At 36.2% G+C, this 17,366-nt stretch overlaps 1 protein-coding gene across 1 annotated transcript in view; it reads right to left on the bottom strand.

Moving 5' to 3' along the window:
- The window catches only part of PTDSS1 (phosphatidylserine synthase 1), a 69,651-nt gene that overhangs the window by 49,344 nt on the left and 2,941 nt on the right, over positions 1–17,366 (bottom strand). The window contains exons 2-4 of the mRNA XM_069086592.1: positions 12,477–12,568; positions 3,833–3,877; positions 679–803 (exon numbers count right to left, since the gene is read on the bottom strand). Coding sequence (XP_068942693.1) covers positions 679–803; positions 3,833–3,877; positions 12,477–12,568 — 262 coding nt within the window. The remainder of the gene's footprint in view (positions 1–678; positions 804–3,832; positions 3,878–12,476; positions 12,569–17,366) is intronic.

Consider the following 17,366-nt stretch of genomic DNA (forward strand, 5'->3'; position numbering starts at 1 on the left):
AGAAAGAAAGAAAGAAAGAAAGAAAGAAAGAAAGAAAGAAAGAAAGAGAAAGAAAGAAAGTCAGGAAGAAAGAAAGAAAGGAAGAAAAGAAAGAAAATAATGTCTAGGTCCTAGTCCTCAAATGCAGCCCTTTGACTGAATCCAAACTTCACAGAACAAATCCCCTTAATAAAAGAATTTGTTTTGTAAAACTTGGACTCAGTTAAAAGGCTGCACCCAAGGACCAAGACGGTCACATGTGACCTTGAGGCCAGAGGTTCCCTACCCTTGGTCTAGGAAAACAGTGCTATGTTCAAGGCTATATGGCCTTTGCTTAGGTCGTCCAACCACATCTGGACATTCCATCGTTTTCTGTTGAAGTCTTTCCTTCCTTCAAGGCCCAACTCAGGAATCACCTCCTATAGAGATCTTCTGTTTTCCCATATTCCATTCCCCATACCCCTCAGGTGAAAATGAGCTTTCCTTCTATAAATTTCTCATAGCATTTTGCCTGAGATTGTTCATTATATTTATTTTATGCCCTCTTCATGTGCCAGTTACATGAATGTACTTTTCCTCCATATTACATTCTAAGCTTCTTTAAATCAGGGTCAATATAGTTATCTCTAACACCCAGCACAGTGTTTTGCACAAAGAGGCATTTAATAAATGTTTATGGAATTGAAATAAACCACTTACCATGATATCAGCTTCTCGAGTGGCATAACGAAGGTTTGGGTCTAGCCAGTACATTACTGCTTTTACTTGTTCAAAGTTCAGGAAGAGAAGAAATACCAGAAACAGGAAATAGAGCACACTGAGACCTGAGGAAGACAAAGACATGAGATACTCTGAATATATACATATTGGTTCCATAAATAAAAAAATTGGACAAAGTGAATGTACATACACACTAAATTCTAAAGATTTTTTACAAAATTAATGTCCATGATGGTTCCTTAAAATTTTGAATAAAATTAGAAACTGTTTTCTAATCAAAATGTTGTTATTCATGATATATGTCACTGTCACAATATTATGTATCTGTTTCTTTTTAACAAAAATAATCTTACTGATGTATATTGTTTTAACATTGCCTACATTTCCCCTTGTATTCATCCCTCTCTCCTCTTTGACTGACTATTCTTTAGGGACATGTATCAAACTGCATATGTCACAAGCTGGTGATTGCTGCAAGACTCTTCAACGTGCTGAAAATCTATATTAAACAACAGTAATAATTCAAGGATTAACAGATGAGTAGCTATTCATTTTAGATGGAATTTGTTTTAAAACTAGATTTGTGAACTTGACAATGATTCCTGGAAAAATTCTAGAATGGATTATTTAAGGAAATGTTTAAAAACATTTAGAAACAAGCAATTATTACAAGTTAGCATGACTCCTGAAGAACAAGCTATGCCAATTTAATCTCATTCTTTTCTGACGGGGTTATTAGATGAGTAGGATCATGATAAAACAGTCTGGGCTTTAAGTGATGCAGCTAACAAAGTAGTTCTCAATATCCTTGTGGATGGGTTGGAGAAATGATCTGCGCAGAGAATAGCTCACCAATCAAAATAAATACAGTTGGCAACAAATGGAAAATTCCAAGGTACCTTTGTGAGTTGAATTTTCTATAGCAAAAAGTTATGTTAAATAATGCAAAGCAATTCAAGAATAAGGTGGAAAAGGGGCAAGATGTCTGAATCTTCAGAGGAAACCCTAAAAGAACCTTGGTCCATAGCTCAGGGCTTCAAAGATTAGCTTCTAATTCTCTAAAATTTCTCTTCCTATTAATATTAATTAAAATTAGTTTCATATTTATATAGAAATGGGAAGTTAGCCCAAATTACTGAATTATCAACATTTTACAACATGGAGATTTAGTATACCTATCATGATAAAGTGGTGATAGCTCAGTTTTGAAGACTGATTTAGAATATAGAATGTATATCTTGAGAAGGACTCACTGTCCTTTTTTGTCTCCTTACAGTACTAACTAAAGAAAGGGCAACTGCATTAATGGAAGACAAAATTCATTACATCTACTATTTAATATTGTGAAAACAGATGAAAAAAAACAAACCCTGCATTCTTTGTTTCACTTCAAACAAAAAAGTTTTTGCTAAAAATAGAAACTCCAAGAAAAAATTACTAGACGCCTCTGCTCATACCTGAAGAATGTTGTCATTTTTTCTTAAATGGAAGGCATCCAGTTGACAAACAAAAAACCAAAATACAGCACAATCCCCTAACCATGACTAGTGCTAAACTTTCTGTCATTGTTCTTTTTCTTGTATCAGCTTTGGTAAAAACAGTGCTTACAATTGCACTTGGGCACAGCAATGCAAGTGACCTTGGATCACACAACCCAATCCAAATTTGGCTCCCTGCTCTTCTCCCACAGAGCAACTCTACAGGAGGGAATATCTGTGACTGAAATAAAATCTCTTGTAAGCCATTATCATTTTGTGTACTCTAGTCTTCAGGCTGTCCCAGGGGAGTCTGGGCAAACCGTGTAGGAAGCATAGATTCAGCCGTGGAAGTAGCTGTGGGGGTCTAATGATTCCCCAGCTCTTGGGTCGTCATATATTCTTTCTGACTTTATACCAATACTGATGCCTATGCCAGCAGTTTTCAGTAAGATATTCCAAGTTTCAAAAAGAAAAGAAACCCCCAAACAGCTTTCTGTAACAATCTTTACAAATTAATGGCTAAATGACAAAAATGGAGATTCTCTAGAGAGACAGGCAGGAAACAACGATTAATTTGCTCATTATGCTAAATGGATCAGCTGTGGCAAGAACGATTAATAAACATCCAATCCAAGCTCATAGCAATTTATAACCTCAAGTGGCTATATAGGTCTATGACAAGTGGTAGTAGAGGAAAATCACCAAAAAAAAAAATTAAGTGACTTATTTAAGACTTTTGGGTATTATGGGAGGAAACAAAAACCAAAATTTTAACCTTTCTAATTTTTTTTTCTTACAATTATACACATCTGATCTTCTCCTTTCCCTCCTCTCTTCTATCTCTTTCCCCTCCCTGTCACCATTCAGAAGCAATTATTCTTTACCTGGTAACTTATGTAGATAGCCAGTAAGATCATACACAGGGCTTTTAAGGTCTATTTTTCTATCAGTTATAGCTGTGATTTTGTGATATTAACTTATATATCTAGACCAGAAAACTAAAATTCAGAAACCCAGAAATAGCTTATATATTTATGTGAGACAACTAATATGAAAATAGGAGAAACTGAAACCTTTATGATACTCTATACAAAATCTACACTACTAATATAAACTTTAGGATCTGATGAAGTCAGTTAAGCAGTGAGCTTGGATTAGGGACAGACATCATTAGGGTGTATTTCCACTGTCTCATAACCTATCCATTTGGACTCATGCTGTGGAGAAAAAACTGTGATATCACAGAGAATTCTGATCTACTCTGATAAATTTAGGCTCCTGTGTTTTCTGCCTCAGCCTTCTTCCTACATTCCCTGTTGTTCTCCCAATCATGATTTTAGGAAAAAGCAACCAGTGGTTTCCTTTATTAATTCTTGAACACTTTGAGAATAGGGTATATACAAAAAGGTACTTGGGCAGTCATTAAGATAGGTATAGTAATAGGCAATGCTTCTATAATCAGAACGTTGTATGCATTAACAGTAACACCAGAAGCAATCATGGAGATGAAAGGTTTCCTGTAAAGCTCTGGAATTAGTAGTAGGTTAACAACTAAGTTGAATGATTACAATGGCAAATAAGAATTATATGCTATCATAAAGATAATGACAAATGTATATACAAACGTCGGTATATCTTAATTTACTTAAACTCACCAAAAACCATTCGCCAAAGAGCAGGATGTGGTCGAGTAAAAGGACCTGTGGATAAAACCCACAAAAAATGATCATTAAAAAAACTCTAAGTAAGAAAGCAAAACTGTGTGGATTCTGACAACACTAAACTCTCTGATGTTTAAAGGAAAAATATCAACATAGAAAATCTTTATGTTGTTTTTTCTGAAAGACTATATTGAAAAACTTCACCTCTAACACATTAATCTTTACAACTGTCACTGGTAATCTCCACCTTAATAAAAGGACAGGTTCTATATTCTGGTTGTTTGGAACTCAGAATTAGTTTTTTCCCAAAGCAACAATACTATGAATAGTTGTAAGATAAAGGAAGATAAATACGAGATAAAGTTTTCAGTTGCTTTTTTGTTTGTAAACTTTTAAGAACTAAGAAACCAATATATACAGTTAGAATAATGTAAATGGAAAGGACAACAAATCTGAGTGCTATGAAACTGTAATAACCAAGAAAGTCGCTCTTTACAGAGATGAGAACGTATAGGAGCAAAACACTGCAAATGAATGTCACACTTTTTTGATGTATTGAACTGTTTATTCTTTCTTTTTGTATTCTTTGATATAACAAGGGAATGGGTAAGTTCAGATATATTGCATGTAAAAACAAACAACATCAATAAAATTTTATTTCTGAAAAAGGTAACTGATATCTGAGATAAGCAAGAAAAGGGTAAGAAAACACTTACCTCCTATGCCTACATTATCTGGCCTAGACAAATTAAAACCCAAGATACTGAATGAAATTTCAGATGTGACTGCTGAACCACCATGGAAAATCTGAGGAACTGTGGCTACCAGTGTACCAAGGATTTGGAGAATGGCATATGCTGTTTTTAACTTTCAAAAAAGGCAGAAAGAATTTATTTTAAAACCATAGATTTGTGAAATTGACAGACTCCTGGAAAAAATTCTAGAATGGATCATTTAAGGAAATGTTAAAAAACATTTAGAAATAAGCAATTATTACAAGGTAGCATGACTCCTGAAGAATGGGTGATGCCAATTTAATCTTACTCTTTTTTGAAAGGGTTATTAGATGAGTAGGATCATGGTAAAACATTCTGGATTTCAAGCAAGGCAGGTAACAAAGTGTCTCTTGATATCCTTGTGGATAAGTTGGAGAGAGATGACTTGCACAGAGAATAGTATAGTTAGGTTCCAAACTGGTTAACTAGACATACCTTAAGTGATTAATGGAACTGATAAGAGTGGAAGGTTTCTAGTAGAGCACCCAGGAGCTCTCCGTACTTAACCTTACAGTGTTTGGAATTTTATCAAGTGATTTGGATAAATATCAAATTTGCAAAGATAAGATGCTAGAAGTAACAGAACTGGGGACAAAAAGATTACATAACAGGTTGAAGCAGTAGGCTAAAACTAACAAAGACAAACAGGATGACATAAAGCTCTACGTTTAAAAAAACAATAACTCAAGTATGGTATAGAACTGTGGCTAGAAATGGTCCCCCCCCCCCCCAGTGTCTACTAAATTAAGAATAAAATAGACCTCTCCCTCCTATTCTTTAACCAATTAATTACACATGGTTAAAGAGACCTTCTCCGAGCACTCCCATAGCAGTCTTCACTCTCTCCTCTAGAGATGACAGTCATTCTATTTTAACTGAAGGGATGGAGATGAGAAGGAAGGAGAAGTATGAAGCACTACTTATAAAAATGAGGAAGTCTGAAATTGAATTCCTACCCATCCCTTAGAAGATTAGTTTAAGAGTGAATGGCAGAGTATTCCTTTGAAACAGGGTCCTGAACATAAGAAGCTCTTTAAAAATATCTTGTCTCTCTACATTACAGATGCTTTAGATTCATTTGAGTTAACTATACTTTGGGATTGAAAATATTCCCAGGAAGGGTTATTCTTATCTAAGTATTATTAGCTATGACACAATATCTGACAGAAATTAAATTCAGTGAAATCTTGATTTAACTGAAGAAAGGAAATGGGAAAATATACAAATAAGTCTTCTCCACCAGCATGCCAAATATTTTACCATATATTTTAACTTCCCTTTAATTACATGGATATTAATATAGACGCCTACTGTCAGAAATCTATCCCTTTTCATTCTGAATTTAATGAACACCAAGTGAAATGAAAATGTCCAGAGACACTGAGAACAGAATTAGACTGTATATGAGACTACCAATCTCTGTTATGGAGAGTTTTTTAAAAGGATCTATTAAATCAACATGTAACTTTTCAAAGTTGTCCTGCTTGCCTGTAATTTCTTCTGTTCTTAATTCATTTTTCTTTTTTTTTTTTTTTTTGGCTGAAGTGGGGAGTGAATCCTATCCCTCCTTTTCCTCTCATCTATCTTTACCATAAGAAAAACAAAACCCTTGTAACAAATATTTAGTCAAGCAAACTATGTCTATGTCTAAAAATATTGTCTCATTTTGTATCTTCAGTTTATCCCCCTCTGTTAAGTTGTGGGTAATAGCATACTTCATTGATTGTCTGGAGTCATTATTGGGTCTTTTCCTGCATTAGAGACCTTAAGACTTTCAAAGTGTCTTTACAATGTAGTTGTTCACTTTTCTCTGCATTAATTCATATAAGGCCTCACAGATTTCCTAAAAATTGTCCATTTTGTTACTTCTTAGAGTAATACTTCATTAGAGACAGAGAAGGGAAAGTGAATAAGCATTCATATAGTGCCTACTATATCCCAAGCACTGTACTAGGCACTTTTTACAAATATCTCATTTGATATCTTGTGAGACAGGTGTTATTATTCATAAGCACAGGTCGGGTCATAAAGCTAGTCTTGAGACTATGGGAATTTAAATTTTCCTGATTCCAGGCCCAGCATTTATCTATTGCGCCACTAGTTATGAGTCATATTCATAATTTATTTAGCCATTCGCAAACTAATGGGCATCCCATAGTTTCCAATTTTTTGCTAACACAAAGTTCCAAATTGCCTTCTAGAATGACTGGATCAATTCAAAGCTCCAACAATAATTTATTAATGCATCTGTTCTCCCAAAGCTCCTCAACATTTGTCATTTCCCTTTTTTGGTGGCCTTTGCCAATCTGATTGGTAGAACCTCAGAGTCCCTTTGATTTTCATTTCTGTTAGTGATTAGAACCTTTTTTTCACATAGCTGTTGACTGGTTAGATTCTTCCTTTGAAAATGACTTGTTCATATGCTCTGACCATTTATCATCTGGAGAATGGCTTTTGCTTTTATAGTTTTGTATCAATTCCTTACATATATTGAAAATGAGAATTTTATTAGAGAAATTTATGACAAATATTTTTCTTAATGCAAAGTTATTAGACAACTCCAAAGGACTCATGATAGAAGAGGCTATCCACATCCAGAGAAAGAATTACGGTGTCTGAATGTAGATGGAAGCAAACTACTTTCTCTCTTTTTTGCTTTCTTTTGTTTCTTCCTTCTTGTTATTCATTTCATTGGTTATGATGTTATGATTCTTCTTTACAACTTGACTAATGTTTAATGTGAAAATATATGTAGAACTTATTGCATATGGGCGGTGGGGTGTGTGTGAGAAAATTTGGAACTCAAAAACTTGTGGAAGTGTTGTAAACTGATAGTAAATAAATTCAAAATATTTTTCTGAATTAACTGTTTCCCTTTTAACTTTATTTTTTCTTTTGTTAATTTTTCCCTTCAACTATCCTCTCCCTTATTTTTGAATTATTAGTGATTTAAAGCATTGTTTAAAAATATGGTTATTGACTGCTTGGATTATTTCCTTTGAAACTGTTTAATCTTTTAATAATTTATCTGTTGTGGAATGGCTCTCACTCTTATAAATTTTAATCAGTTTCAGGTATTATATGTATATATGTATACACACACATACATATACACACACATGTATATACATATTTGGAAAGGAAACCTTTATCACAGACACTTGCTCCAAAGGTTTAGCCTAGCTATTCATATTCCTTCTAATTTTAACTATATTAGATTTCTTTGTGCAAAAAAATTTAATTTCCTATACTCAAAGTTGTCTGTTTTATCTTGTGTGATACTCTCAATCTTTTTTTTAGTCATGAATGCTATGTCTAGATTCAAGAGGTGACTTCTTTCTTCCTTGTTGCTGTAATTTGTCTACAACATAACCTTTTATATCAAAGACAGGCATCTTCGATTATAAAAACACTATTCTTTTTCACTGAACCATGATTGAGTCTCATCACTATTATTACCCTCTTCTGGATACTCTCCAACTTTTCTATAGGCATTCTAAAATACGTGCTCTAGAACCGAACATAATATTCCAGATGTGGTCACACCAGGTGAGAGTATAGTATGACTATCACCTTCCTTATTTCACTAATTTATCAAGATCCCATATAACATTAAAGCTAAACAGGCCCTCTAGTCTAGCCTTCATATATGAAAAAGATGACTAAAATGAGACCCAGAGACACAAAATGTTTTGCGTAAGATAACTAATTAGTGGTAGAGCTAGGATTTGAATCTAAATCTCTCCCATTCTAGGGTCCTTTCTATTACACCACACTTCTAGTCCTAGGATCGTACTTTAAGCTAGGAAGACTTGTGTGCAAATTCTGCCTCTTAAACTTACTAGCTATAGGAATATAGGCAAGTCTTTCCTCCATTTAACAAATACAGATAATATCTGTAATAGGATTATCAGAAGGCCATATGAATGTGTTTTGCAAACTTGAAGGCACAAGAAATGTCTAATCTTATTATGCTAAGGAAACACCATTTTTATAACCCTGGAAGGCTACTTCACATCCCCAAGCTTCAATCAACTCTTTTGTATAATGTGGGGGATGGGATAGACCGAAAGACCTCTGGTAGCCTGGGGTCTCTCACTTCTCTATTCCCTTTGGTTCTCTGGGCCTTGTTTTCTTTAATATGTAATGTTGGGTTTGATGATCTCTTGAGTTTCTTTTCATTTCCAATATTATATTGTATAAAATTATATATTATTGTGATCCTCAACATACTTTTAAAACCATGTCTCAGAAGTACCATCCCAACAGTTTGGAACTCTGCTCAAAGTAACAGTAACACTGTATGATAATCAACTTTGTTAGACTTAGCTCTTCTGACCAATGCAATGATCTAAGACAATTCCAAATGGCTCATGATGGAAAATGCTATCCACATCCAGAGAAAGAACTATGGAGTCTGAATGCAGATCAAAAGCATACTATTTTCTCTTTTTTGTTTTTTTTCTCATGTTTTTTTCCCTTTTGTTCTGATTCTTCTTTCACAATATGACTAATATGGAAATATGTTTAATATGATCATACATATATAGCCTATATCAAATTTCATGCTATTCTGGGGAGGAGGGAGTGGAGGGAAGGGGAAAAATCTAGAATTCAAAATCTTATAAAAGCAAATGTTGAAAACTAAAAATAAATAATTTTTTAAAAAGAAGTGCCATCTCAGTTGGGATAAGAAGTGCAGTGAATTATATGTTTTACCTTTCTTGAATCAAAACAGAGAAATGGAAGATTCTGCAGCTTAAATAGAAATTAAAAATTCATTTTAAGATTAGAGGTGCTGATAAGAGGGCTTCCTTGGGGAACACAAGAAATACCCATCTGAAATCAAACAAAATTACCACAAGCTGCTTAAAGTCATGTGGATTTATTACTCAAATGGTCTCCTTTAGTATCTTATGGAAACCATCTGTTACTGAAAATGTAAATTCTTGCTATAAAGTTCCCTTGAGGGAATTGATAGACCATTGAAAAATATACAGTAAAACCTTGACTTTTCAGAATAGAACCACCCTTCCAGAACATTCAGATAAAAAAAATCTCTCTAAACCACAAATCTTCTGTGGCCAAGAGATTATACACAAACCCCTGTGAACAGTTGATTTGATGAATGGAAGGAATAGAGTACTTTGACTGGTTTGTCACCAAAGGTCAACTTTGCTTAAGAAGGTGACAAATGAAAGAAGGGACATTCAAGAAGACAAACAGAAGAAAGATGGAAGAGAATGGCAGAGGTGAGTGGTGGTGGTAGGCAATCATAAATAGTAATTTGTATTACTATTGAGTAATAGGTGAGCAGTAGACCAAGTAATCTGATTCTGGTGGGTGAGAGAGAGAGAGAGAGAGAGAGAGAGAGAGAGAGAGAGAGAAACTAGGACTCATTCAACCTTAAGTTTTGCATGACATATATCTCAATGTACAGTGATATTAGTTCACATCAGAAAAATGAACCTTAATCTTCAATCTAGAAAAGATGAAATAATATTCAGTGTGCTCTGTAGAAAAAAATACGGTGATATATTTTATAAAAATTTACATTAAAAAATACAAACAAGTAAAAGAAAAAAAAGTCTGAATTTAAAGGGTTACCTTTCAGCTTTATGGAAAACTCATATCTTAAAGACAATCAATGTTAAGTGCTTATCAAATGTGTAGTTGATATGAATTTGGGAGGGCTCACTAAAATATTAGACAACATTATTGGGATGCAAAAAGATCTTGGTAGGATAAAACAATGAACTAATGAGACAAACTTTAATAGGGATAAATGTACAGTTCTCCCTTTGGGCTTAGTAAACAATAGGTCAACTATTAGATATTGAAGGTATGGCTAGATGGAAGTTCGCATAAAAATATGGGGAGATTTTAATGGCCTTCAGAAGCTCAGTCTAATCTAAGGCTAGAAGTACAGTGTCCAGAAGGAGGGAGATGATCAATCAACAGAAAAGAGAAGACTGAGGAGAGGAGATACCTGTTTTTCAGAACTTAAAGGACCTTGTGTGGAAGGATTAGCTTTGTCTTAGCTGGGTAGAACTTGGAGCAGGGCAGACCTTGTAGAGAGGCAGATTTGAGCTTGCTCTAACAAGACTCTTCCTCACATCTAAAAAGGGAATGATCTGCCTCTGTACAGTAACAAGTTTTTTCACTGGAGGCCTTCAGGTACAGCAGGAGTTTTTAACATTTTTTTTTTTAGGAAAAAAAACCAAAACAAAACAAAATCCCAAAGACTTTCCCAGACCCCTCCGGCAATCTTGGTGAAACTTATAAATTCCTTCTCAGAATAATGTTTATGGCCTACATTCATAATCTAAGTAAATTGCTAAATTTCAGCTGGAGGGTTGTGAAAATTAAGATAATTTTCTCCACCATCCAAGTTTTCAGATTGAAGTTTATGAGGCAGCTAGGTGATCTGGGGCACTGGACAGAGCGCTGAGCCTGGAGTAAAAAATACCAGAGTTCAAATCAAGCCTTAGATATTTACTAAATGTGTGACCCTAAGCAAATCATTTAACCTCTGCTGGTCTCTGAGATTCTTTCCAATCCTGATGGATTTATTATGTGCTAAGGCCTGTATTAGAGATGCAAAGAAAGACAGAAACAGTCCTTGCCCTCAAGAAACTTACATTCTAATAGAGGATATAACATGGAAATACAGACATAAAACATGCAGAGTAGATGGAAGGTAATATAGAAGCGGAGAGCACTAGCAGCTAGGATGACTCAGAAAGACCTTATTTAAGAAGGTAAGATTTGAGCTGAGTTGTGAAGGAAGCCAATGAAATGAAAGGCAGAGGTAATAGGACATAGGAACCCAGGAAATGGCAGATGGTCAATGCAAAGTCAGGGAGCTGTTTGATGAACTACAAGAAGGCCAGAGTACCTGGATGGAAGAGTTTGTGGAGGGGAAGGCAGAGAGAGCTTTTGAGTTTATATGATTCTGGAAGTAACAAGGAGCCACTGGTGCACATTAAGCAGAGAGCTGACATTGTCAAATGTATGCTTTTGAAAAATCATTTTGGCTATTGGAAATAGCACCTGTTATTCCTCCTTCTCCCTCTGTCCCTCCTGGTCTCCATGTTGTCTTCTTGTGACATTCCCCAATCTTTTTTTTTTCCTTTAAGCTCTCCTAAATGTTGCCTTAGGCCAGGATAAGGTTCTTTATCCCAATCCTATTGTATAGATGAGGACACAGAGCTACAAGAAATGGCTTTCACACTGCTAGGGTCACAATGCTAGCTAGGAGCAGAGCTGAGACCAAAAAATAATAAAGCTTTGACTTTTCCTTTTTTTTTTTCTGAAGGGGGGAAGGCAGGGCAGGGGTTAAGTGACTTGCCTAAGGTCACACAGCTAGCAAGTGTCAAGTGTCTGAAGCCGGATATGACTCCTCCTGACTCCAGGGTCGGTGCTCTATTCACTGCACCACCTAGCTGCCCTGAAAGCCTTGACTTTTAAGTGATGAATCACACTCAGAATCTGTAGGCCAAATAAATGCCAATACCTCTCAACAGTAAGTCCTCAGTAGCTAAGAAATGATATATGATAGACCTCCTATGACTGGATTTGAACCTAGATCTTTCTGACTTTAAGGCCAGAACTCTATCCACTATGCCATGCTGTCATATCAGGGAACAAACTCTATTTCAACCCTTATAATCTTTTCGGTCCTTTTTTCACTTCTAAAGTGGAATAACTGAGGCGTGAAAAAATATGTTGTGAGTTGTTCTGATCAGGCAGAACTAGGTTTGCAGACTCTATTTTCAACTCCATCAACTAGACCACACTGCTTTCAATGACTAGATACAATTATATGTAGGTGAAATGAAATAAAGCAATCTATTACTTACCATTGGGAAAAGCTAATACACTGATGATGAGAAAGAAGAAAATAACAGAGAGGATGCCTTTCCAAATATTATCTTCTTGAACAGAATCATCCCTGAAAAGAGAAAAACAAAATAAAATTATTGTGATTTCTTAATTATAGCAATGTCCTTAGAGCTTTACTGTGTGTAAACACATAGCCATTTCCTTAGCCTTCCAGTCCAGTATGCTTCGTTTTTTAAATAAGGAAATTGAACTAAGACAGGAAAGTGGCTTGGTGCAGACAGAGACATTCAGGAATTAGTGCTGGGAGACATGGTTTATGAGAAGATCAAATATGGAAAAAAATGCCTGAAACATACAAACAATAAAGTGGCAATACTGACAGCCTATTTTAGTTCCAGTCCTACTTGTGATTTTTTTCCCTTCTCTAACAGACTTTATCACTCCAGAGGTGTTCAGTGTGGTGGGCCCTGCTGTCACTTTCCCATAGCCACCGCCATAGAAATGACCTCTAGAAGCAGAGGAGAGAGACAGCACTCCCACTGGGAACCATCCCAGAGCCTGTCCTAGCGTCTTCCTTTATAAAGTTAAATGGTGGTCAAATGGCTGAATAAGTGATGAGAATAGGAAAAAGAAAAAAAAAATACTGTGTAAAAGAGAAGCTTAAAAGGAAATTAGTGGGAAGAAAAAGATCTTATTCATTACTGAAACAAAGGAATTGTGAACAAAAAAAAGGCATAGAATTATTATAAACCAGGGAAAATTTTCAAGATTGACAAGAACTTTTGCACTAGCAGTAGAAAGAGTTTACATGAAGAGAGTCTAACACATTTGGTGACTGGAAGAAGGGAAAAATGAAAACTGAGAATATTAGATTAGATAACAGGAAGATTATCTGAATTATTGATAATGATTGTAAGCAGGAAGATATGGGAGGGAATTAAGTTCAGCCTTTCTATCATTGTGTTTGAGTAGATGGTAGAAAAATAAAAGCAAGATGAGAGAGCAGGAAACATGACACTGATCTGAAGGGGAAGAAAATAATGTGCTTGACTGAAGGAATAGCAGCATTACAGTAAAAATGCTCATAATAATCACTTGTTTCTGAGGAAGGGTGATAGAAAAGGAACATTTCTAGTGGGAAGGCAAAAAATCAAGAGGAAAACTAAGCAACAGGGCTGAACAAGGTGGAAAATTTTAAAGGAGAGAATAACCAGAAAAGAAAATATCTAAATTATCCAAATTATTCATATATTTGAAGAGTTGTGAGAGGAAACTTTTGGAGGGCAAAGATATCTCAAGGTTTTACATGTCTATATTATATGACTGATGTTTTGATTAGCCATTGAACTATGGTTTTACTAATGGCAGAAATTAATTTGCTCCAAGGTCAGTTCTGTCACATTACACTTTTGTGTGCTCACATGACATCAACATTACTAATTATGCAATACAGAGAAGTGTCATGGTGTAGGCCATGCATCCAATTTATTTGTCATTCTACAATAACTGGCAGATTAAAAAACAAACAAACCTGTAGGTCTGTCCTTTGAAGAATGGGGATCACAAATATAATTTATCATTTTGATTAACCCACTTGAACACAGCCCATCTGACTGCGGGGTCTTTTCTGCCATTGCAGAATACTTTCCTCTTGGTTTCTATAGACCTATGATATGTGTCACTAGTCAGCTAAGCCTCTGTTAAAACTGTTAGATGTGCTCTTTCTATCCACATCTGTCTCCTTTATTTAAAATCAACTAAATAAAATTCTTTGAAGTATAGAACAAAAGTAAAACCCACAAAAACTGAACATTGCATTAAAGAATGAAGATCTATTCTCAGGTTTCTCCTTTCCTTTCCATGGCGGGGTAGGGGTGGGGTGGTGGTGGGGGCAGTGGCGGGTGTGTGTGTGGCTCGTGCATGCAGGTAGGAGGGTCAACTGTTGTCCTGTGATTTCATCAATGTGGGGAAGGCGTAGGGTGGAAAGTCTACTGTTAGCTTCTAATCTTGAGAATGGGAGAGAATGGCAAAATTAAGTGACCAGTTCATGGTCACACAGCTAATATATGTCACAGGCAGTACTGACCCAGGTCTTTCAGACACACAGGCAGGCTCTATCCACATTCTTTCTCACTTTTGGGTTTGTTAGGTAACAAATTCATTCATTCGTTTAACACTTACTGAATGCCTATTTTGTTCAAGGTACAGAGCTAGGAGCTAAGAAACATACAAAGATAAAGAAGACATGATGGTACCACTGTCCTTAAAGAGCTTATAAAGCACTTTTTTACATTTGTTTCTTTTTTTTTTAAAGCAATCAGGGTTAAGTAACTTGCTCAAGGTTACATGGCCAGTTATTTCTGGGTGTGGTGCTGAGTATCTGAGCCCGGATTTGATCCAGGTCAGACCGACACTGGAGCCGGTACTCTAACTCGGTACTCTTACTCGATGAGCCACCTGGCCGCCCCTAAGCAATTGGGGTTAAGTAACTTGCTCAAGGTTATACGGCCAGGTGTTTCTGGGGTGGGTGCTAAGTGTCTGAGCCCAGGATTCGATCTCCAGGTTTTCTCAACACTGGAGCTGCTGCTCTTACTCGCTGTGCTACCTGGCCACCCCCAACATTTGTTTCTTTATCTGAATTTAATGGAAACTCTCTGAGGTAGGCATGATCTGATGTTTGAGATGTGCTTATTTTACAAATGAGAGGTGAGGCATGGAACTTAAATGACTTGTTTATACATATGATCTATGGGGTAAGTCACTTTATTTTCTTTGGGCCTCAGTTTCCTCACCTGTAAAATGAAGGGGAGGAACTAGCTGGCCTCTGAGACCCCTTCCTTCTCTAACAAAACCTAGGCAGCTAGGTGGTAAAGTCAATAAGAGTACAGGACCTGGAATAGGAAAAGACCTGGCTTTGAATCCTGTCTCAAACCTTACTAACTGTGACCCAAGGTTGTGGTGAGGATAGAAGATATATACTCCACATATTGATATATTAAAATACTCAAATGAATAGTATCTCCTGGATAACCCACCCATCCTTTGAAACTCTTGGCCACAAGGGATCTGTCTACCCACTGTGTGGGAGGCCTTCCTCACTCACCCTTGACACTCTAAGGGTACCATTCAGTGGAGGAGCACTGCAGCTGTTCACCTGTTATTCCTTGCTTCTTTCTATCTGGACCAAGGGAAACTTAGGGTCAGTAAAGGAGTTCTGTAATTTCCCCAAAGCAGTCTAGCTCTCTTTCTCCTTAACGTTTTCCTGAGTGGCTAAGAGAGAGGGGTGTGCGCTGAGGAGTAGAGTGGTGAAATCACCAGGGGCTGAGGAATGCATAATCAGAAGAAAAGTCAAGGCAACAAATGTTGACAACTTTTGCTAGAAATCTGTCAGTAAAGTTAGAAGAAAACAGGATATGTTTAATTGGCATCTCAAACTGTAATGGTCACGAACTGCCTTCAGCATCCTCCCTTCAAACCTGATCCTCCTCTGAACCCTTATTACTGTTAATGGTACCCTAAATTAATGGTGTTCTTTCAGACACTCAGCCTGGAAAAATCTTATTATCATATTTGGTTCCTCCCTCTCTATCACCTCTCACATCCCATCAGTTGTCAAGTCCCATCAATCTTACACTTCAAATAATATCAGTCTCCTCCTCTCCCCTCCCAGTCTGATTCAGGCCCTCAGCACCTCTCACTCTGGCAGTTATAATAACCTCACTTACCTCCCGTTTCTCCATCACATCACTATTAGAATCATTTTGTTTATTCCTGCCAGTCCCTTACTGAACTAGTCTTAAATGGCTTCCTATTACCTTCCAAATAAAGTCCAAGCTCCCTGAGCCCAGTATTCAAACCCCATCCTATCTATATCTGCCCCAAATGCAGTCTTTTCTTCTTTTAGTACTTACTAGTCAAGATGGAACATTATATCCTTATCAGTCCCCTTCCCTTTCCTAAGTCTGCAACATATGGAATGCATTATTCTATCCTGTCTTTATCTACTGAATGCCTTATCCATCAAATCTTCACCTCCAAGAAATCTCCCTTAATTCTTCCAGACAGAAATGGCAATCTCCTCAACTCTCTCATAGGACTATGTAAATCTCCAATATACTGTAAACATGTCTTATGGTCCCCCTGTTGTCAGATGTTCATTTAGGGGAACAGGGCTTGGATCTTACTTCATCTTTGTATCTACAACACCTGGACCAGAGCCTTCTGTGCACATAGCACCTCTTTTGAACTTCTGGATTGCTACTTATGTGTCTTATTTTCCTGCTAGATTCTAAGTTACTGAATGGGCAGCGACCTGTCTTATTTAGACTTTGTATCTTCCCTAGTGACTGGAACAGTGCCCTGTACACTCTAGGCTCTTAATAAATGTTTGCTGAATGAATGAAAGTAGATGCTTAATAAATGTCTAATTGAATCATTAAACCAAAGCTCCTTGACAAAACATCATCTTCCCTAAGAAGAATATGTGCTCAATTAGTCAAAAAGGTTGATTTTCATCAGTTCTGAAAATAGGTAATATAGGAAGGCGGCCTAATAATCAACATTTTATGACTGACAGAATTTGGTATTTACAAATCAAAAACATGAGCTGAAGAAACTGGTAATTCAACAATTAACATATTACTCATTTTTGAGGAACTGTGAGTTATGAATCATGACAGAATAAATATGAGGGCACTGCTGTACAATATTATACTTAAAACTTAGGACAAAGATTATTCTGGGCCTGCTTTGGTTGTACAAATACAGGTGTCCAGGTACCTATTTTGAAAGATGAATAAAAATATTCATTAATATTCACAGTTTAAATTTAAAATCTAGGGGAAAATGTTCCAGTAACATCTAGCTTAGTTTAGATTATGGTGCTTCCGGTTTGCCTAGTTGATATT

This window comes from Petaurus breviceps, unplaced genomic scaffold, assembly GCF_028583685.1.
Source record: "Petaurus breviceps papuanus isolate PSGF00001 unplaced genomic scaffold, PetGlider_PUasm1.0 179, whole genome shotgun sequence".
NCBI lineage: Eukaryota > Metazoa > Chordata > Mammalia > Diprotodontia > Petauridae > Petaurus > Petaurus breviceps.